Below are 20,382 nucleotides of genomic sequence, written 5' to 3'. Positions count from 1 at the left end.
TTATTAGCTTCCAAATCTGCCCGAGCAGAGCAGCCAGGCGCTGCCCATCTGCCGCCCTGCAGCGGCACAGCCTCCGCGGCTTTGTTCCTGCCCGCACCACGGACCGCAGCTCCCGGCGGGAAGGCAGCGCCGGCAGCAGCAGCAGAATGCGACCCTGGGGAGGCAGCGCCGGAGAGGCTGAAGCTGGCCGGGGGAAGAGCCCCGCGAGGAGGAAAACCCCAAAGCACCTCGGAGGGAGGGAAAGGGCAGCTGGGAGGCAGGGCTGGGAGAGCAGAGGGCAGAGCCAGGGCTGCTGGCAGGAGACAAAAGGCAGCTCCGAGGCCTCCTGGGGAAAGGATGAAGCAAAAACAACTTTTAAAAGGTGCCACAGTTAAGCAGCCTTCAAGTTGAGCTGGGTAGGGACAGGGCAGGAGGAGGCTGGGGCTTTTCCTGCAGTTCAGAGGAGCTCCCTCGGTGCTCCTGCTGTAAATTCCCTCCTCCAGGTGTGACACAGAGATGCTGCTCAGGGCTGGCAGCAAAGGATGGGAGGTGAGGAGCTTGGAGACTCTGCCAGGAGCTTGCTTCAGGGGATGGGAAAAGGATGAAGCCTCTCTTGAAGGCTGCTGGAGGCCTGGAGCAGGCTGCCCAGAGAGGCTGTGGAGTCTCCTTCTCTGGAGAGCTTCCAACCTCCCCTGGCCACTGTGCCCCTGGGCAAGCTCCTGTGGGAGCCCTGCTGGAGCAGGGGCTTGGCCTGGATGCTCCCCAGAGGCCTCTTCCAACTGGGGGTCCTGTGACCCAGTGCAGTCTTGGAGGGTTGTATGGTGGGAGGGGACCCTAAACCATGCCTGAGCCCCAAACCTCATTGCTGTGCTTCAGCTCATCAGCTTCAACTCTTTCTAAGCACACAGACACGGCCCCAGGGGAGCAGGGGATTGTTCCCTTCCATAGGGCAGGTGGCCACATCCTCAGGGTCCTGGTGGTTGATGCCAAGAGGCACAGTGCCAACAGCAACAGTTGGCCTTGGGGGGAGCAGAGCCTGGGCAGCCTGAAACCCCAGCCCTGCAAACAGCCTTCCTCCTGAGGGCTGCATCCTCAGGGGACAGGGTCTGGGGGGAAAGGAGCTGCAGAGACCACTGCCAGCCACCCAGGGGATGGAGCTGGGAAGCTGCCCAGGGTGTCTGCCCCTGTAGACACTACCTGCTGGGACAGGATCCCTTCCCAGTGTCTGAGGGCACACTGAGCCCCTGCAGCTCTGCCCAGGAGCCAGGGCTGGGCTGTGCCACCCAGAGGAAGCAGTGGGTGATGTGCTGAGCCCAGAGCAAACCACAGGCACACACTGGGGCCAGGCACAGCTTCCAATTGCCCTGGATGACAGCAATGCTGATGTGGATTTTCCATCCCTCATCCCTCCCACTCCACTCAGCTGCCCAGCTCAGCTCCCTCACTGCTCACAGCAGCCTTTCTTCCCTCCAGAGGAGGGGGATGTGCCCTGGTGCCAGGCTGTGCAAGGCACCTCCTGCCTCCCCCAGCTGCAGAGCAGGACAGAGGCTGCTTCTCGTGTGGGCTCCTGCCTCATCCACAGGGCAAGGCCTGAGAGCTCCTTTGGTGTCAGGTTGTGGAGAACAGGCAGAGAGAGCAGCCAGGCTGTGGGTCTGCCCTGCAGGACGTTGTTCAGGCCCAAAAGTGAGCAGAGCTGCAGAGAGGAGTTGAGATTTGCTTGGTGGGACCCAAGAGTCTGCAGAGCTGAGCTAATTAACATAGGAAGTTTGGTAAGAGGCAGTAAGTCTTAGGCTTTAAGGTTTAAGCCAGCCTCTAATTAGGAGGGTTTAGGAGATTTCCTACACCATCCTCTGCAGCATCTGGCACTGAGCATCCCTGGAAGCAAGATGCTGCTGGAGCAGCTCTGGCAGTCCCATCCCTGCAGCTCTGCTTCCCTGCTGTGTGCTCAGCTCAGCCCTGGCCCAGCAGCAGCAGCTCCTGGGGCAGGTGGATGAGGCTGACAGGAGTTGATTGCAATTAAGTTGCTGCTATCATTGCCCAGGGCCTGTTTCCCATCAGCAGGAGCAGCTCAGGATGTGCAGCCAGCAGCCTGATTCTATTGGTGATCCAGGCATGGAGATGTGGGAAGAGCTCCAGAGCAAAAGAGGTGACAGCCCCCAGGGAATCCTGCACTGGGGGGGCTGCAAGGGAGGGGAGAGCAGCAGGGGGCTGTGCACAAGGGTGAGGAGCACTCAGGGGTCACAGAACCCCAGCAGGGTGGGAGTTGGAAGGGACCCCTGGAGATCACCCACACCAACCTCCCCTCCCCTGAGTGAGAACTGAACCCAGGGTTTGGGGTGCAGCCTCCCCAGCGCTGAGCCCAGGGGGACAATCCCTGCCCTGCTCCTGCTGATCCTGATCCAGGCCGGGGTCCTGGTGGCCTTTTGAGCCACCTGGGCACACCAGCAGCTGACCAACCCCCCCAGAGTGTTTCTGTGCTGGGCAGCTTCCAGCCACCCTGCCCCAAGCCTGGAGCACTCATGGGGTGCAAGAGCAGGACCCAGCACTTGGCCTTGCCCCCCCCTCCTTGCCAGCTCCTTGCTTAATCAGGGCAGCTCACAACATTATGGCCAACAAATGCCAAGGAGAAGACATTTGTAGCTGCTGCTGTTAGTTCTCCTTAATGAAATGTCAAAGGAAGGGAAAACAGCAGCAAATGTCAGCAATTGGTCTTTTATCTCCTAGATGGCCAGACAGAGGCCCCCAACCCCTCCCTGCTGGGGTCTGACAGAGCGGAGGGAGCTCAGATTTCGTTGGTGATCACCTTTTAAGCAGCCCCAGACAGGATCATTGGCTACAAATGCACCTTGCTATAAAGCTGAAGGGAGCAGAGTGAAGGAGCAAAGCCTCAGGAGCAGCACCCTCCCTGGAGGGGCGCAGCACCCTCCCTGGAGGGGCACAGCACCCTCCCTGGAGGGGCACAGCTTGGCTCTGCTGACTTGCCCCTGCACTGGGTACTGGGGAGGGCACATCTGGACTCCTGGGTGCAGTTTTAGGGCCCTCACTTCAAGGACATTGAGGAGCTGGAACAGGTCTGGCAACAGAGCTGGGTTAGGGTCTGGAGAACAGGGCTGGGGAGGAGCAGCTGAGGGAGCTGGGGGTGCTTAGATTAGAGAAGAAGAGGCTGAGGGAAAACCTCTTGGCTCTCTACAACTCCCTAAAAGGAGGTAGGAATGAGCTGGGGGTTGTTCTCCTTTGTCTCAGGTGATAGAAGGAGAGGAATTAGCCTCAGGGGAGGTTTAAGTTGGGCATGAGGAACAATTTCTCTGCTGCAAGAGAGGTCAGGGATTGGCAGAGGCTGCCCAGGGAGGTGTGGAGTCCCCATCCCTGGGGGTGTTCAGAAAACCTGTGGCCATGGCACCTAGGGACAGGGTTTAGTGGCCATGGTGGTGTTGGGTGGACTCAACGGCCTCTTGGAGGCCTTTTTCATCCTTCGTGGTTCCCTGATTTCTCCAAACCAAAGCAGGCAGCACACAAGCATCCACCCTCACCGTGCCTCTGCCACTGAGCTCCCACCCGGGGCTGCAGCAGCCTTGGAAGGATGGCTCCAGGGGATGGCTCCCGTGGCTGTGAGCCAGCCTGGGCAGGGGAGGTGATGCTGGATGTCGGAAGCAGTGGAGAGGAGCAGCCCCCACTGCTGCAGTACTGGAGCTGTAAACTTGAGTGCTCTGTTCTCAGCGAGGCTGCGGAGCTGAAAATAGCCTGGGGAGAGTCCAGGCGGAAGGGGCTGCTGGCTCCTCAGGAGAGACAGCAACTCACAGCAGCTGCTGGCGGTGCCGCTGTCCCGGCTGAGGCTGGCACCCGGGGAAGGGACGTTCTGCTCAACCTTTCCACCACCCCGAGGGAGGGAAGCCAGCCTGTGCCATCCCTCTGCCCGTGCTCGGTGCCCCCTGCGGGCTGGCTCCCGGCTGCAGCCGTGGCGGGGGGGCGCCAAAACCGGAGCTGCCAAAGGCTTTCCAATCACACAAATGTCCCTGTGGCTAATGGGCTTTGGGAGGCATTATGCTGCAAAGCCTCAACGTGGGCTTTAACCTCCTCATTATTATCCCTTTAATTTCAGAAAGCTTTTGAGGGCCTTAATCTTCCAGACAACCCTGCTGGGGCCGAGCTAAAACCATGCTGGGGGCCATGGGGGCAAGGAGGGACAGCAGAGCTTCACCGCAGGTGGCACTGAGATACCAGGTCACACTTTCTGGTCCCAGGGTGGGGGCAAAGGGGGGTTTGGTGTCTCTTGAGCGTGCTCCCCCCAGCCCTCCCAGCCTGACCTCACAGCAGAGGGCTTCCAGCCCTCCCAGCATTGCTCTGGCCCTGTTCCAACAGGTCCCTGTCTGTGCTGTGCTGAGGGCTCCAGAGCTGCCCCCAGCGCTGCCTGGGGGGGTCTCAGCAGAGGGGCACAATCCCCTCCCTGTCCCTGCTGCCCACACTGCTGGGGATCAGCCCAGGACAGGTTGGCTCTGGGCTGAGAGTGTATGGTGCTGGCTCAGGTCCAGCTCTTCACCCCTCCAGCACCCCCAAGCCCTTCTCTGCAGGGCTGTCTCCAGCCACCCAGGCTGGAGGACCTGTGGTGGTACTGGGGGTTGCCCCAGCCCATGTGCAGGACCTTGCAGAACCTCACAAGGTTCTCATAGAGCCTCCTGGTCGGCAAAGACCATGGGGTCCAGCCATAACCTAGCACCTCCCTGTACACTACTCGGAGACCTCAGCTCCTCGTCCAAAAGCCTTTTAAACCCCTCCAGGGACTCCAGCACCTCCCCGGGCAGGCTGTGCCAGTGCCTGGAGACCCTGAAGGTGAATGCGTTTTTCCTAGCATCCAACCTGGACCTTCCCCTGGGAGCTCACAGGATGAGGGAATGTTGGAATTGTTTCGGCTGGAAAAGGCCTCTGAGACCCTGGCCCCAGCCCCTGGCCCCAGCCCCCCGCCCCCCAGCCGCTCCAGCTCCCTCTGCACGGATGCAGCCCTCGGGGGGTGCCACCCGCAGCTCGCTTGGGGACTCCCCCAGCCCCGCCGGGGCGGGAGGGCGTGGCCGGCAGGCGTGGCCACGCCGGGGAGGGGGCGTGCCCAGCCGTGACGTCACCGCGGGGATTTGCATACCGGACGCGCCCCCGGACGCGGTCAGCGCTGGCGCCGCAGGAAAGTTTTGCGGCGGGGCCGGGAGCGGGGCCGGGGCCGGGCGCTGGAGCGGGGCCGGGAGCGGGATGGACGCGCTGAAGTCGGCGGGTCGCGCCCTGCTGCGGAGCCCCAGCGTCCACAAACCCTCCTGGGCCGGCGGCAGACACAAGAGTGAGACCCCCCCCACCCCCCGCCCGTCCCCCCCTTCCCTGCCCCGTTTCCCCCCACCCCTCCTCCTGCAGGGCTCCTTCCTCCTCTCCCCTTACCCCCTGCGCCCCCTTGTTCTGTGTTTCCCCTGCTTCCTTCCCAACTTTTTCCCGCTTCTCATCCCCTGCGCTCCCTTGTCCCGCATGCCCCCCTCTCCCTTCCAGGCCGTATCCCGCTTCTCACCCCCCTGCACCCCCTCGTCCCACGCCCTCCATCTGTGCTTCCGGCTTCATCCCGCTCCTCACCCCCTTGTCCTGCACCCCGCTCCTTCCTTCCCAACTTTATTCCACTTCTCACCCCGCTGCACCCCCTTGTCCCGCACCCCCTCTTTCCGTCCCGGCTTCTCACCCCCTTGCTTCCCCTGCCCCCCCCGCTTCTCTCTTCCAAACTTTGTCCCACTTTTCACCCCCCAGACCCCCTTGTCCCACTTCCCCCTCTCCTTCCCGGCGTTATCCCGCTGCTCACCCCCCCGCACCCGCTTTTCTCCCACTTTCAGCTTCCCCTTCCTTCCCTCTGCACTCCCTTTTCTCCCTGTCCTCTCCCCCCTCCCAGTTTTTCCACTCTCTACTCCTTTTCTGCTTTTCTCCTCTCATACCCCTTTTTTCACCACCCCTCTTTTTGCCCCCCACTTTACCCCCTCCCCCCCTGTACCCCTTCCTCCCCCTGCAGCAGTGGGGCAGGATGGCTGGGTTGTCCCTGTCCCTCGGTGGGGGGCTGGGGGGCTCCCACCGTGCCCCAGTTCGGGGTAAGCTGGAGCCCAGTGACTGTTTCCTGCCATCCCCCAGCTGGCTCCGACACAGGATCGATGCCCCTCTGGCAAGTGGCCAATTGGTCCCTGCCAGGCATCCTCCTGCTGTGATCATGGCAGGGGGGACCAACCTCACTGCCCCCTGCCCTGGACTTCCCCCCCTCCCCAGCACAGGACAGGGGTGCCTTGCCCTGTCTGCCCCCCCTGTCACCCACAGGTGAGATCAGAGTTGATCTTCCTAATCTGATGGGATTGACCCAGCCTGCTCACACCTTTGCTGGGATTATAGGCTGGGGGGCACCTGGGGGAGCTGGGGGGCAGATGTGGGGTGCTGCCCTGTGGGACATACCCAAGATAGGCCTCTCAAGCCCTTGGACTCACCCAGAGCCTGCCCGGGGTGGGGGCTTGCATCCTGCCCCCCTGCCCTCTGCTGGGTGGGGGCATTGCTGCCACCCCTGGGGGCAGACACAGCCTGGGTGCAGGGGCTTGGGTAGCTGTGAGGTGGTGGTGAGGGGTGCCTGAGGGGCAGCTGTCTGTCTGTCTGTCTCTGCTCCTTCCTCTCTGGAAGCACTTCAGAGGCTTCATGTGAACCACCCCTGCCTCCATCCCAGGCCAGAGTGAGCTGTGGGTGCCCAGTGCCCGCTGCAGCTGGCACCACCCCAGGCAGTGCAGGGTGCTCAGAGGGTTCCTGTCCTCGGTGAGCCCCTGAGCTGCCCTGCACAGGACCCAAGGCAGGGAGTGTGAGCAGGCAGCTGCCCATGCATTGGGTGCAGACCACCCTGGGGTGGTCACCTGGCTCCAGCTGCCTGGGGAGGGAGGACAGCCCCAGGGGTTTGGCTGTTCCTGGCTGGATGTGAGGTAACTGCAGCCTGCTGCCTGGCCTTGCAGGGTCTCTGGGTCTGGGGTCTGAGTGCCAGGCTCGGTGCCCCTGCCCTCCTGCAGGCCTTGGGCTGTCTCCCCTCCAGGCTGCTGCTGCCCAGCTGTGATGCAGCCAGTGCCAGGGTGGCTCCGTGCTTGGCTCCCACACCCAGCTCTGGGAGTGGTGCTGGGCTTGTGGCTTATCTCCCCTCTTGCCTTGGCTGGAGGCTGAGTCACTGGGGCTTACCTCCCTGTGGCCCCAGCCCCCAGCCCACCCCAGCTGCAGGCTGCTCACAGGGAGCTCAAGTTTGGCCTCGCTGCCTGCAGGTCAGAGGAGGCTGAACTCGGGGCAGAGAAGCCTGCAGGGCAGTGTGCTGTCTGTGACACATGGAGGCTCCTCTGGGAGCCCCCCTGCTGCCCAGGGCTGCGGTTGGTGCCTGCTGCTCGAAGCGAGACCCTCCTCAGACCCTCCTCACACCCCGGGGCTGCAGGTCTCAGGTTGTCTCTTGTCTGGCAGTCAGCTCCCGTGGTGCAATTTCAGCCTCCTCAAACCCACCTGACCTGGAGGCCGGTCCTCAAGCTTCTCTTTGTAGTTAGGATCATCCTTCCCACCCTCCCAGCACGTAAGGGAGGGGGCTGGTGGTCTCCCTGGTGATCTCCAGGGCGGAGGGGAGGCATCTTCTCACGGGGGAGAGGGTGAGGGCCACGGGCTGGGTCCCTCAGGGCTGTGGGGGCCTGAATGAGCAAACTGCAGCACATCGCCCAGATCCCTGTGGCTGTGCCTGGGCTTAGCCGGCAGCAAATCCCTGCTGAGCCTCTGCAGGCAGGGGGTGGTCAGCACCGGGCAAGGTCACTGCCAAGCGTGGGCCAGCCCCCAGCCCTCCCCCGTGCTGAGGCTCAGGGTCCCCTTGGCTGTGGCGTGAGCTGGGGCACTCAAAGCTGAGGAGCTGCCGGGGCCCGGGGGGGATCGCTGCCGGAGCCCAGGGGGTCGCTGCCGGAGCCCTGCCGGGGCCCGGGGGGGTCGCTGCCGGGGCCCGGGGGGGGTCGCTGCCGGAGCCCGGGGGGGTCGCTGCCGGGGCCCGGGGGGGTCGCTGCTGGAGCCCAGGGGGGGATCGCTGCCGGGGCCCGGGGGGGTCGCTGCCCTGTGCTGTGGCTCTGGTTAAAAACGTGAGGATTTGGTTCTGCTGCCTGCAGGGGCTGCTTTTGGTGGCCCCCACGGCAACACCTGGTGGTTGCTGTGCAGCTGGAGCACGCTGCCACCTCCTCCTCCAGCCAGCTCTCTGCCCCCTGCCCTTCTCCCAGCACCTGGCAGCACTGTGAGCCCCCAGCCCCAGGGCACCGGGGTCCGGGCAGCAGCTAGCCCAAGGCGCAGCCCGGCCGCGGGGCTCCGTGGGGCTGTGCCGTGTGGCTGGGGATCCAAGAGCCTCTCCGTTGTCCCTCTAGAGCTCCCGGAGAACTGGACTGACACCCGTGAGACGCTGCTGGAGGGGATGCTCTTCAGCCTCAAGTACATGGGCATGACGCTGGTGGAGCAGCCCAAGGGCGAGGAGCTCTCCGCGGCGGCCGTCAAGAGGATCGTGGCCACCGTGAGTGTCCCCGCGGGGCCGGGCCCCGGCTCCTGCCGCTCACAGCCTGGCCCTGGGGAGCGCTGCAAACGCCCCAGCTCAGCAGACAGGCTGGGGCTGGTCGGGACTGCAGGTCCAGCCCTTCCCAGGGGTCTGAGAGTGGGGCTGGAAAGGCAGAGAGCAGCCCTGGGCAGCCCTCGGGGCCGGCCCGCGGGAAGCTGCTGTTGAGTCTCTGAGCTCTGGCTCCCCTTGATAAGCTTGGGTGACCTTGGGTGCAGAAGCTTCTGACCTGGTGACATCAGCCTTCCCCAGGGCTGGCTGGCCTCTTGCAAGGCAGGGGCAACTTTGGAGGGCAGCCAGCCCCTGGCCCAGAGCTGCGAGTTCTGGGCTCTCCTTGCTGGGACTTGGAGGGTTACGAGGAGGAAGGAGCAGGAAGCTTGCTCTGGTGCCCAGCCAGGCCAGCCAGCCTTTGCTGGCACCTCTGGTGCAAGAGGGAGCAAGTTCAGCCACCCTCCAGCACCAAGCCTCCCTGGGGCCCCTGCTCACCAGGCTCCAAGGGCAATGGAGGCTTCTTTAAGCCCCTCCAGAGCTGAGGCAGAGACCCAGCTGTGGAGGTCACTGTCTTAAAAGCCTGTGGGGTGCTGAACGGTGCTGGGCTCCTTCCCTGGCATCTGCTGAGCTGGGCAGGAGGGAAACTGGAGCTGCTGGCAGAGCCCTTCAGGTCTGGCTGGCTGAGAGTGGAGCCTTTCACTGAAAGCCCCAGGGCTGAGGCCGTGAGCTGGACATGGCTCAGGGGAGGTCCCCAGGGCTGCAGCTGTGGGTTGGGTTTCTGGAGGGCAGTTGGGCACTGAGCTGAGTGCAGCCCAAAGGCTGAGAGCACAAAACCAGGGAGCAAGAGAGAGTGACCCTTCAAAGCTGGGTTGGTTTTTGAGCTGCTGTCCTGACCTTGCCATGGGGAACACTCTGCCTCTCAAGCAAGGCTTGGCAAGGGGGCTCGAAGCCAGCTGCTCAGGAGCCCACACCCTGCAGGACCACCTTGTTCCCTTGCTCATGCTGCTGTCCCCTCTGCTCCAGAGCTGGCCCAGAAGAGAAAGCTCTCCAGGAGTGCTGGCAGGGCTCGGCCAGAGCAGCTGCAGCTCCCTGCAGAGAATGTCCAGAGGGAAACCCTGCTGGGGGTGCTGGGCTGGAGATACCTCTGCAGGTTGTGGGGTGGCTGGTGCAGGCCCTTGCCCCCTTAATGCCGGCAAAAATCACTGCCTCGGGGAAGGGAAAGCTTCAACTGGTGCCTGCCTCACCCCCTGCTGGGTGCAGTCTGCAGTGCTTGCAAGTGCCCTTCACAGGCCACTGGGGTAGCTGTCTGCAGCCCCAGCCCTGCTCAGCCTGCCTTTGGGCGTCCCTGTTCACAGCCTGTCACTCCCCCTCCCCTCTCTGCCTCCCAAAGGCTAAAGCAAGTGGGAAAAAGCTGCAGAAAGTGACCCTGAAGGTCTCCCCCAGAGGCATTGTGCTGAACGACAGCAGAACCAAGGAGCTCATCGAGAACGTCTCCATATACAGGTGTGCCACAGCTGGGCCTCAGGGCTGCCCCCAGCTGCCCCTCCCCTGCCCTGGCTGCCCCCTGGCTGCCCCTCACCTGCCCCTCACCTGCCCTGGCTGCCCCCAGCTGCCCCTCCCCTGCCCTGGCTGCCCCCTGGCTGCTCCTCCCCTGCCCTGGCTGCCCCCTGGCTGCCCCTCACCTGCCCCTCACCTGCCCTGGCTGCCCCCAGCTGCCCCTCCCCTGCCCTGGCTGCCCCCTCACCTGCCCCTCACCTGCCCTGGCTGCTCCCCAGCTGCTCCTCACCTGCCCTGGCTGCCCCCTGGCTGCTCCTCACCTGCCCCTCCCCTGCCCTGGCTGCCCCCTGGCTGCCCCTCACCTGCCCCTCCCCTGCCCTGGCTGCCCCCCAGCTGCCCCTCCCCTGCCCTGGCTGCCCCTCACCTGCCCTGGCTGCTCCCCAGCTGCTCCTCCCCTGCCCTGGCTGCTCCTGAGGCAGGTGAGCACAGCCCTGTGAGGAGAGGCTGAGGGAGCTGGGGTTGCTTAGCCTGCAGAAGAGGAGGCTCAGGGGAGACCTTATTGCCCTCTACAACTCCCTGAAGGGAGGCTGTAGCCAGGTGGGGGTTGGTCTCTTCTCCCAGGCCCCCAGCACCAGAACAAGAGGACACAGTTGCAAGCTGTGCCAGGGGAGGTTAAGGCTGGAGGTGAGGAGAAAGTTCTTCCCAGCAAGAGAGATTGGCCCCTGGGATGTGCTGCCCAGGGAGGTGGTGGAGTCCCCAGCCCTGGAGGTGTTCAGGAGGGGATTGGATGTGGCACTTGGTGCCAGGGTCTAGCCATGAGGTCTGTGGAGACAGCTTGGACTCCATGATCCTTGAGGTCTCTTCCAGCCTTGGTGATTCTGTGAGACTGTGAAGGTTATCCCATATCTGCTCCTCAGGCTGGAGGCTGGGGGCAGGTGCAGGCCTGAGAGCTCAGCTTGAATCTGGCCCTTTCCAGCTCCTCCATCCCTTCTCCCTCTACACCCTCCGTGCTCTGCTTCCATCCTTCACCTGCTGCTCTGTCCCCAGGGCTAAATGGGAGGTGTGGAGCTCTGGGTTGGGTCACTCTCTCCAACCAGGCCACTGAGCTCTTCAGACTGAGCAGCTGGAATGGAATGGAATGGAATGGAATTAACCAGGTTGGAAGAGACCTTTGAGATCATGGAGTCCAACCTCTCCCCCAGCACCATCTGATCAACTCAACCCTGGCACCAAGGGCCTCATCCAGGCTCTTCCTAACCACCTCCAGGGCTGGGGACTCCACCACCTCCCTGGGCAGCACATCCCCAGGGCCAATCTCTCTGTCTGGGAAGAATTTCTTCCTTGCATCCAGCCTGAACCTCCCCTGGCACAGCTTGAGACTGTGTCCTCTTGTTCTGGTGCTGGGGGCCTGGGAGGAGAGCTGGGCACTGGGGGTCCTGGGAGGGCCTCCTGCCTGCACAGTTCCCCTTCCCTGGCTCTGTGGCCAGGGCTGTCCTGGGGGAAAGGAGGAGAAAGGAAGGAGCTGCCCCAGGCCTCCAGTGCAGATCAGGGCTGAGCTCTGGCAGCACAATCCTGAAGGCAGGCACTGGGCAGAGGCCTCCTCAGGCACAGCCAGAAGCTCCTGCAGTGAAGCCAGGCTCTGAGTGTGGCTTTTGCCAGGTCCCAGGAGCTGCTGGCTCCTTCCAGTGCCCTCCCTGGGAGGCAAAGGAGAGCAGGAGCTGGAGGGGCAGCCTGGGGCAGCTTCCAGTGCCCTGCTCTTCCCTTGGCTTTTCCTCTCTCCTCAGCACTTGGCTGATCTGTCAGCTGCCCAGGGGGAGCCTCTGCTCCCTGCTGGCTGCTGCCACCTTGCACTGAAGCTCTGGGGCTGCTCCAGCCTCTGCTTGCTGCCTTCAGTGCTCAGCCCTGCAGCTGCTGGCGTGGATGGAGCCAAGGGAGGTGATGCTGAGGGAGCTCTGCTGCCCTGCTCAGGAGGCTGAGCTGTTGGCTGCAGCCTGGGCTCCCCAGCCAAGGCAACCTCTTGCTCTTCCAGAGCCTTGTTCACCATGTGGGGGTCAGCCCTGCCCTGCCTGGGGGCTGGGAGAGGCAGAAGCTTCCTGGGGATGCTGCCCTGAGGAGGCTGAGCCTCCTTCCCCGTGGCCTGTGTGCTCAGGGGGCCTTAGCAGCCTGGAGCACCCTGGAGCCTGAGCCCAGCCTTTCCCACAGCTTCCCTTGGCCACCCCTGCATCCCTTTCTTGGCCTGGTTTGAGCCTCAAGTTCAAATCACAGGCTGAGAACCAGCTCTTCTGTCTGCTTCCAAGCTTACCCTGCAAGGCAGAGCACTGGGCAGTGCCAGGCTGGCACCCTGCAGCCTTCCCCTCCTCCCCCCTGCAACACTTCCTCCTCTCTTCCCTCCTCTCTCTGCCTGTGATGCACAAGCTGCAGCTGCTGCTTTGGGCTTCTGTCAGCCTCAGGCCAGTGGCCTCACCTCCCCTGCTGCGGGGAGGAGTTGCCCTGAAGCCTGGCAGAGCTCCTGAGCCCTGCCCGGCCCCGGGGCTGGCACCGTGGGGCTGGCACCGGCTGGCAGTCGGAGGGGGGCTCGGCTGAGCTCCCCTGCCGTGCAGTGCCCAGGACAGGACATCTCCTTGTGTCTTTCAGGATATCCTACTGCACAGCAGACAAGAACCACGACAAGGTCTTTGCCTACATCGCCCAGAGCCAGCTGAGCGAGGCCCTGGAGTGCCATGCCTTCCTCTGCGCCAAGCGCAAGATGGTCAGCCCGGGGCCGGGGCAGAGAGGGCTCCCTGCTGAGAGGGCTCCCTGCTGAGAGGGCAGCTCTGCCCCTAGGCAGAGGGAGGGGGGTCCTGTGAGGGGGACCCTGCGAGGGGGGACCCTGTGAGGGGCTGTGGGGAACCCCCCCAGGCTCTGCTGCCATCGGCCCCTGCCCGCGGGCTGCCCCTCCCCAGCCTTCCTGTGCCTCCCTGCCCAGCCCTGGGGGGCAGCCCTGGGGGGCAGCCCTGAGGGGCAGCTCTGGGGGGCAGCCCTGGTGGGCAGCTCTGGGGGGCAGCTCTGAGGGCTCCCTGCAGGCTGAGCAGCTCCAGCTCCCCCAGCCCCGGGGTGACTCTCCACTCTCCCTGCCTGGCAGGGGCAGGCAGCTGCTGTGCTGCAGAGCCGGTGCCCTGCTGCCCGGGGCAGGGTCCCTGCCTGTGCCACAGCCCCTGCCCAGGCCTGGCTGTGTGCTCAGTGCCTGTTCTCGGCCCAGGGGTGCCTGGGGCTGTGAAACTCCAGCCAGATGTGACAGCTGGAATGGCAACCAGCTGGGAGCAGCTCCAGCCCCAGTGGCCACCCTTCAGTCTTCCCCACAGAGCCTCAGCGCTGCCCTCCCCCTGCCAACAGCTCCCAGGGCCCCCTGGGCTCCCAGCCCTGACTGCTCTGCTGCCTCTCCATGCAGGGGACCCTGGGGCTGGGGGCACCCGTGCTGCCCCCTCCCCACACCTGCCCCCTCCCCACACCTGCCCCCTCCCCACACCTGCCCCCTCTGGGCTGCCTGGGGAGGCTCTGCTGAGGCTGGGAGCTGGCCGAGCCGAGCGGTGCCTGCGGAGCTGCTGCCCCCCAGCTGCTGCCCCCCAGCTGCTGCCCCCCAGCTGCTGCCCCCCAGCTGCTGCCCCCCAGCTGCTGCCCCCCAGCTGCTGCCCCCCAGCTGCTGCCCCCCAGCTGCTCCCTGAGCTCTGCCTGCTGCTGAGGAGAGAGGCATTGGGGTCCCTGCTGCTGCAGCTCCAGCAGCAAAGCCTGGCAGGGGCTGGGGGAGCTGCTCCTGGGGCTGCTGCTGAAGGTGTCCCTGCTCCTGCTGCAGCCTTGGCTGTTGGGCTAAGCCTACAGGGAGGCCATGGCAGCACCCTGGGCTCTCTCTCATCCTGCTTCTAAGGTTGCTCCTTGCCCTGAAGCACTGCAGGCCGTGGTGGTTGACCCTGCTGCTCTGGGAGCATCCCTGAGCCTGTGGTGGTGCCAGGGAGGGATGGGGCCAGGGCTCTCTGCATCCCTCCCCAGCACTCTGGGGCTGCTGGTGCTGTGGGCCAGGGGTCAGCCCCAGGCCTCTGAGCTGTTGGTGGTTAGGAACAGTTTCCTTGCTGCAGGAGTGGTCAGGCTCTGGCCCAGGCTGCCCAGGGAGGTGCCTGGAGGTGTTCAGCACAGCTGTGGCCATGGTGGTGCTGGGCCCCAGCTGAACTCAGTGAGCTTGGAGTTCTTGCCAGCCTCGATGGTTCTGTGGCTCAGGGAGCTGCAGGGACAAGCCTGGGGCCATGCAGCTGAGCTGTGAGGGGCAGGGAGGGCTGCAGCCTGTGCCCTGGGCCTGGGAGCAGCTCCTCCTTCCCCAGCCATCAGCACAGCAGCCTCATCCCTGCCCCCATCTGCCCTCCAGCCCTAAAGCCAAGCAGCTGAGTTCTGCAGGGAGCAACTCCCTGCCTCCAGCAGTGCCTGAACACCCTGGGCAGGCAGGGAGAGGACCCTGGCTGCCTGCATGGCTCCGGGGCTGGGCCCTGGCTGCCTCCATGGCTCTGCAGAGCACAACCTCCAGGTGCTTTCAGTGCCCTCAAGCTGCTGCCTCCCTGCTCTCTCTGCAGGCACAGGCAGTGACCCTCACTGTAGCCCAGGCCTTCAAAGTCGCCTTTGAGCTGTGGCAGGCAGCCAAGGAAGGTGAGCTGTTGGCTTTTTCCCTCTCCCCCCTTCAGTCCAGACTCCAAGGGGCGATTTGGGTTTCTTTCCCCCTGCCCCCAAGCTCCCAGGCTGCTGTGGGGGTTGCTCCAGGCAGATCCTGGCTGCTCTCCCTCCTGGCAGGGGGGCTGGGAGGGGCCCTGGTGCTTGCCTGGGGGCACCTGAGGGCTGTGGTGCCCCTGGGCTCTGTGTCCTGCCCTGCCCTCAGGAGCAGGCAGGGCCTGGGCTGCGGTGGGCAGAGCCCTGCTGGCTGTGCTGGGTGCTCCCTGCCAGCCCCTGGGGAGTGCTGTGCAGCAGTCACCAACTCTCCTCTTGCAGAGAAGGAGAAGAGGGAGAGGTCCATCCTGGAAGGGGAAGGGATGAGCAGCCCAGAGGCCCCTGCCCACCCTGCTGCATGTAAGTCACCCACAGCAGGGCTCTGCCTCGGGCTGGGGACCCTCTGGAGGGCAGTGGGGAGGGGGCAGGCTCCTGGGGGAGGGCAGCAGGGAGCACACTTGGATGTCCCCCAGGCAGAGCCCCTGGGGCAGGCTGGCTGCCTGCTGAGCCCCTCCTGCCCCTGCCCCCCTCCTGCACAGCTGCTGCCCCCCCAGGGCTGCCTGCTCCTGCCCCAGGCAAAGGGCCACAGTGGCCTCAGGAGCTCAGGGGGGGGGCTGGGGTGGGCCTGGGGGGGGCTGGGGTGTGCCTGGGGGGAGGATGTGCCTGGGGGGAGGATGTGCCTGGGGGGGGCTGGGGTGTGCCTGGGGGGGGGGCTGGGGTGTGCCTGGGGGGGGCTGGGGTGTGCCTGGGGGGAGGATGTGCCTGGGGGGAGGATGTGCCTGGGGGGAGGATGTGCCTGGGGGGGGCTGGGGTGTGCCTGGGGGGGGCTGGGATGTGCCTGGGGGGAGGATGTGCCTGGGGGGGGGATGTGCCTGGGGGGGTCTGGGGTGTGCCTGGGGCTGATCCTGCCTGGAAGGTGGCAGGCAGGAGCCTGGAGGGCTGAGCTGAGCCTCCCCTGCATCCCTGTGGAGAGGCTCTCAGGTGCCAGGTGTGGGCACCAGGAGGGCTCAGGCCCTGCTGGCACAGACAGCTGGAATCCTCCAGCCTGGGGTCTGAGGCCATCCTGAAGCCATCTGGTGCAGCCCTTTGCTTCCCCTCTGGGGGTGAGGCCTCTGTGGTTGCCTGTGGGCTGCCTCTCCAGCCTCACCCTCCCTGCACTCTGTCCCCAGCAGCAGCCACAGGGACCCTGCTGGACTTGGAGGATGCTGCCAGGTCTGCCCTGCCCTGCAGCACAGAGCCCCCAGCCCTGGACAACAGCATGTTTGGGCCCAGCCCCTCTGTGAACAACAACCTGGTGTGGGTGAGTGTGCCCAGGGCACTGTGCCAGCTGCTGGCCTGGGGGGGTGATGCCACAGCACTGCTGTGCCCCAGCTCCCACCACAGGGCACTTCAGGTTTGGGTAGAACCTCCCTGGGGAGCCAGCAGGGTGGCCAGAAGGAGGTCCAGAGAAGGAGCAAAGCTGGGGCAGGGTCTGCAGGGCAGGGCTGGGGGGCAGCAGGTGGCCACTGGCTTGGCTTAACTGGGCCTGGGCCAGGGGCCTGCATCCAGCAGGGAGCCTCCTGCATGGCCATCCCAAGGCAGGCTGGGGCTGGCCTTGGCTGCTGCACCAGACCCAGGGCCTCAGCCCTGCCACAAGGTCCTGCCTGGGAGCTCAGAGCCTGCTGGCTTGGAGCCCTGCATGGTCAGGGCCCCTGCCTGGGGCTTGTCTCTTGGAGCCTGCTGGGTCTGAGGCTTCCCAGGGTAAATCTGCAGATCAGCTCTAAGTCAGAGCAAATCCCAGGGGCTCATCCCTGCCTCCTTGCAGGGCTCTCAGCCTTCACATGGTGCACTGAGCCTCCCAGTGCAGCCCAGGAGGCTGGCAACAGCCAGGGCTGCCCATGGCAGAGCCCTCCCCCAGAGCTCACCTTCTGCACAGGGAACCTTTTAGTGCCCAGGCAGCTCAGGGGCTTGTCCTGGGAGCCCTTCAGGGCAGGTCAGAGGATCCAGGCAGTGCAGGTTGCCCTGTGCTGATGCAGAGCTGCTCTCTGGCTTCCTGATCCAGAAGGGACCCAAGGGGTGCTTGCAGCATCTTGCCAGGCTCTGGCCAGCTCCCTGCTCTCAGCCACCCCTGGGAGCTGCAAGGGCCTGGGGCCAGCTGGGGGCCAGCTGGTAGGTTAGACCCAGCCCAGGGCACAGCCACAGAGCCACAGAGGGCTGGAAGGGAGCTCAAGGCTCAGCCAGCCCCAACCCTGCCATGGGCAGGGACTCCTCACCCTGCAGCAGGCTGCTCACAGCCACCTCCAGCCTGGCCTTGGACACCTGGTCTGGAGCTGATGGGCAAGGTCCAGGCCTGTGTCTGTGCTGCAAGGGGAGCACAGCAGCCCTGGCCTGAGCTCAGGCTGCTCTGAGCAAGCCTGGAGCACCCCCTGAGAGCATCCACCCAGCACCAGCATGGCCACAAACCCAAGTCCTGGAGTGCCCTGGGGCAGGGGCTGAGGAGCCCTGGGGCTGGGGGGGGCTGGGGGCTGGGGGAGGGGGCAGGGGGCCCAGGGGATTGCTGCTCTTGGCTCCCAGCAGCCAGCAGGGAGGGCTCTGTGCTGAGCCTGGGGCTGGGGCTCTGAGCACACTTCTGTGCCTTCCCTTAGCAACTGCTTCTCTCTCTCTTTGTCTCCTTCACCAAGGAAATGGATGATGGCCTGGATGAGGCATTCTCAAGGTAATTCTGACAACTCCCTTTACAGGTCCCTGCCTGGGGAGCAGCCCAGGAGCCCTGGCTGGGGGCTGGCTTTTAATGATGCTCCTGATCTGATCTGACCTGGGCAGCTGCCCCAGCAGTGCCTCAGCTCTTCCCTGAAAGAGAGGCTTGGAGGCTGCCTGAGAAGCCAAAGGTTTTGACAGCCTTCTAAGGCTGGAGGGAGGCTCTGGGGGAGAGGCAATTGCATTCCCCAAGCAGTTGCTGTCTCCCCTCCCCCTTGCCCAGGCACTCTGAGGCTGCTCCTTTCCAGCCCTCTGCCCCATGCTGGCTGCAGTGCTGCTGCTCCCAGCTGCTGGGGCTGGGGGGAAGGGGAATTCACTCTGTGAGGTTTGGACTGACCCAGGGAGTTTGTTCCCCTCTGCCTCCAAACCACAGCCTGGCTGCAGCAGGGTGGCTCTGGTGCAGCAGTTTTGGCTCCATGCAGCTGAGCACCCTCAGGGTTTGTGGCTGCAGCTCCAGGTGGCTTTGGTTCCCTTTCTGATCCAAAGCAGGAGCTGCCCTGCAGGTCCATGCCAGGCCACCCAGCAGTGCCAGGCAGATCTGTCTGCCTGGGGCTGCTCTTCCCTGCCTGCCCCCAGGCAGCAGGTGCCTGTGGGGTGGTGAGGCTGCTTGCATTTGTGAGGGTCCCCTCACAGCATGCAGCCAGCCCAGGGAGGCTCCAGTCTGGGCAGAGAGCTGCCTTGGGTGCAGGTACTGCAGGCAGCAGGGCTGCCAAGCTTCCTTCTGCTCCTCTTCCTCCTCCTCCAGCTGGGAGGTGCTGAAAGGAGCCAGGCAGCAGCAGGGCTGAGCAGGAACTGCACTCTCAGCCCTAAGGAGAGAGACCTTGGTGTCTTGTGTGGCTCCCAGGAGTGATTCAGAGCTTCCCCTCCCAGGGCAGCCCTGCCCCAGGTTGTGTTCCATGAGAGGAGCTGCTTGAGCTGCTGCCTTGCTGTGGCTCTCTTTGTCCCCCCTCTGTTCCTTGCCCTCTTTACCCACAGCAGAGGTGGTTGGTTGCAGCCTTTTGTTTTGCACTGCTGGGTGCTGAGCTGTCTCCTCACCCTTGGCCTCAGTGTTTGGGCTGCTCCTGCAGTGAGCAGGATGCTTCCCACAGCCTCCTGCCCCAGCAGCAGCCCTGGGGAGCTTTCTGCCTCCCCTGGCTGAGACACCAGCTCTGGCCCTGCTGCTGCAGTGTGGCACCAGGGCTGTTTAACCCCACAGCAAAGCAGCTGGGGCTGGGTGGGCTGTGGGCAGCAGCTGGGCTGGGCTGGACTGAAGACCTCCTGTGGGCTGGGAAACATCATCTGGGTCCTGCTCAGAGTTCAGGGGCTGGGCTGGGGAATGTGGTGGGCAGCAGGCACAAGCTGCCTGCTGCAGGTCCAGCCCCAGCACCTTGGGAGGTGATGCAGTGCAGCCAGGGCTGCTCCTGTGGCCAGCAGGGAGCAGATCTCAGCTAATGACCCCCCCAGGGGGACCCCTGAGGAGAGGAGAGGAGAACAGCAGCGTTGCAGCAGGCCAGGAGCAGGTGAGGTGCCCAGGCTGTACATTCCCTGGGTGCCTGGAAGGGAAGTGCTGGGATGAAGCAGCAGCAAAGCTGCAGAGAGCTGCGGTGCCAGCTCTGCCCCCCGAGCGCTTCCCCTCCTGGGGAGGCTGCTGGGACCTGGGGCTGCAGCAGCAGGGATGCAGCCAGGCCCTCAGCTCCACGGATTTGCTGTCCTCTGATCCCTGTTCTTCCCTTCCCCTCCCAGGCTGGCCCAGTCAAGAACAAACCCTCATGTCCTCGACACAGGACTGACAGCTCAGGACATCCAGAGTGCAGAAACTCTCTCTCCTGTCGCCTGGAACAAGATCGAGGGCGGCGCAGGGGAGCAGGAGGAGCTCTTCATGTTCTGAGCTCAACCCAGGAGCTGGCAACAGAAGAAAAAGAGGACCCTCTGGGCTGGCTGCTGCTGTCCTGGGTGCTGCACCCAAGGGACTCTCCTGGGGGCTCTTCACCAAGGCAGATGATGTTGCAGCATCGTTTAGACCAAAGCTTTAGCAACCCAATGCAGACTCTCTTCGTACCTTGCTCTCACCTGCCCCACAGGATGCTCTCCAGCAGTATTTATTCACAGTTTACACTTAGCCCTGGGAGGTGTGCAGGGCACCCACAGTATTATGTGGCAGCAGCCCACAGAAGAGCCTTCAAGCAGTGCCTGTCCCCCTCTGGACACAAACTATGCAACACCAAAGCCTCTCCGAGCGCTGCCCAGACCGAGGGCTGCAGACGCGGGCGGCGGAGCGCAGCTGTTGCTGACCCCTGGTGCCCCTGGACCAACAGCTCACCTGCCTGGGCAGAGGGAGGAGGGCTGCAGCAGCTGCTCACAGTGGCTCAGGAGGCAGCAGCCCTCTTGCCTTTGTTGTGAGTGTCTGGGGCACTCTCACAGCTGTCAGTCAGCCCCGCGGGCCCTGGCTGCCTGCTCCGCCTTGGGCATTGCCCCTTCGGAACCCAAAGACTTCTGTGACAAAGTTTTGCACTTGAACTGACAGCCAAGGTCCTCATTCTCCCAGGGAAGCAGTGCCTGGAGCTTCTCCCCAGAAGCTCTTTAACCCCCCCAGCCCAGCCCCAGCTCCCAGCCCTGCCCTGCTGCAGGTCTGGTTCTGCAGTGCCCTCTGCGTGCGCCGTGGGCGACGCTCCCCCGGGGCCTGCTCTGCACTGCTGCCCCCAGGGAGCCAAAGCCCCAGGGAGCAGCAATGTGTTTGGCTCCAGCCCTGTGGAAGCTGCAGGCTGGGAGGAGCCCCTGGAGCACCATAGATGTGTGTTCCCAGCCCTGCTAGGTGGATCTGGCTGTGCATGCCTTTAGCCTGCCTGCAAACCACTTGCTCCTTGCTCGCTCAGTGGGCTCCGAAGGGAGCT

General features: G+C 64.3%; 1 protein-coding gene across 1 annotated transcript; it reads left to right on the top strand.

The window, feature by feature from the left end:
• Positions 1-5,204: 5,204 nt before the first annotated feature.
• On the top strand, positions 5,205-19,411 carry LDLRAP1 (low density lipoprotein receptor adaptor protein 1). Its single transcript, XM_054171023.1, has 9 exons — positions 5,205-5,299; positions 8,385-8,527; positions 9,948-10,060; positions 12,689-12,803; positions 14,650-14,722; positions 15,059-15,136; positions 15,949-16,076; positions 17,437-17,471; positions 19,235-19,411. The coding sequence occupies exons 1-9, from the start codon at positions 5,215-5,217 to the stop codon at positions 19,377-19,379; spliced, it is 915 nt and encodes a 304-aa protein (XP_054026998.1). The 5' UTR covers positions 5,205-5,214; the 3' UTR covers positions 19,380-19,411.
• The last annotated feature ends 971 nt before the right edge of the window (positions 19,412-20,382 follow it).

This window comes from Dryobates pubescens, chromosome 20 (genome assembly GCF_014839835.1).
Source record: "Dryobates pubescens isolate bDryPub1 chromosome 20, bDryPub1.pri, whole genome shotgun sequence".
Taxonomy (NCBI): Eukaryota; Metazoa; Chordata; class Aves; order Piciformes; family Picidae; genus Dryobates; species Dryobates pubescens.
The sequence above is the reverse complement of the archived record's forward strand: the minus strand, read 5'-3'. Positions and strand labels throughout refer to the sequence as shown.

What these genes read in the sequence shown, in the direction of transcription:
- LDLRAP1 (XM_054171023.1), top strand. Translation starts at nt 5,215, where the DNA reads ATGGACGCGCTGAAGTCGGCGGGTCGCGCCCTGCTGCGGAGCCCCAGC. An exon ending in TCTGCGCCAAGCGCAAGATG is followed by an intron (nt 12,804 to 14,649) that starts GTCAGCCCGGGG and finishes CTCTCTCTGCAG; the next exon opens with GCACAGGCAGTGACCCTCAC. An exon ending in CCCTGCCCACCCTGCTGCAT is followed by an intron (nt 15,137 to 15,948) that starts GTAAGTCACCCA and finishes TGTCCCCAGCAG; the next exon opens with CAGCCACAGGGACCCTGCTG.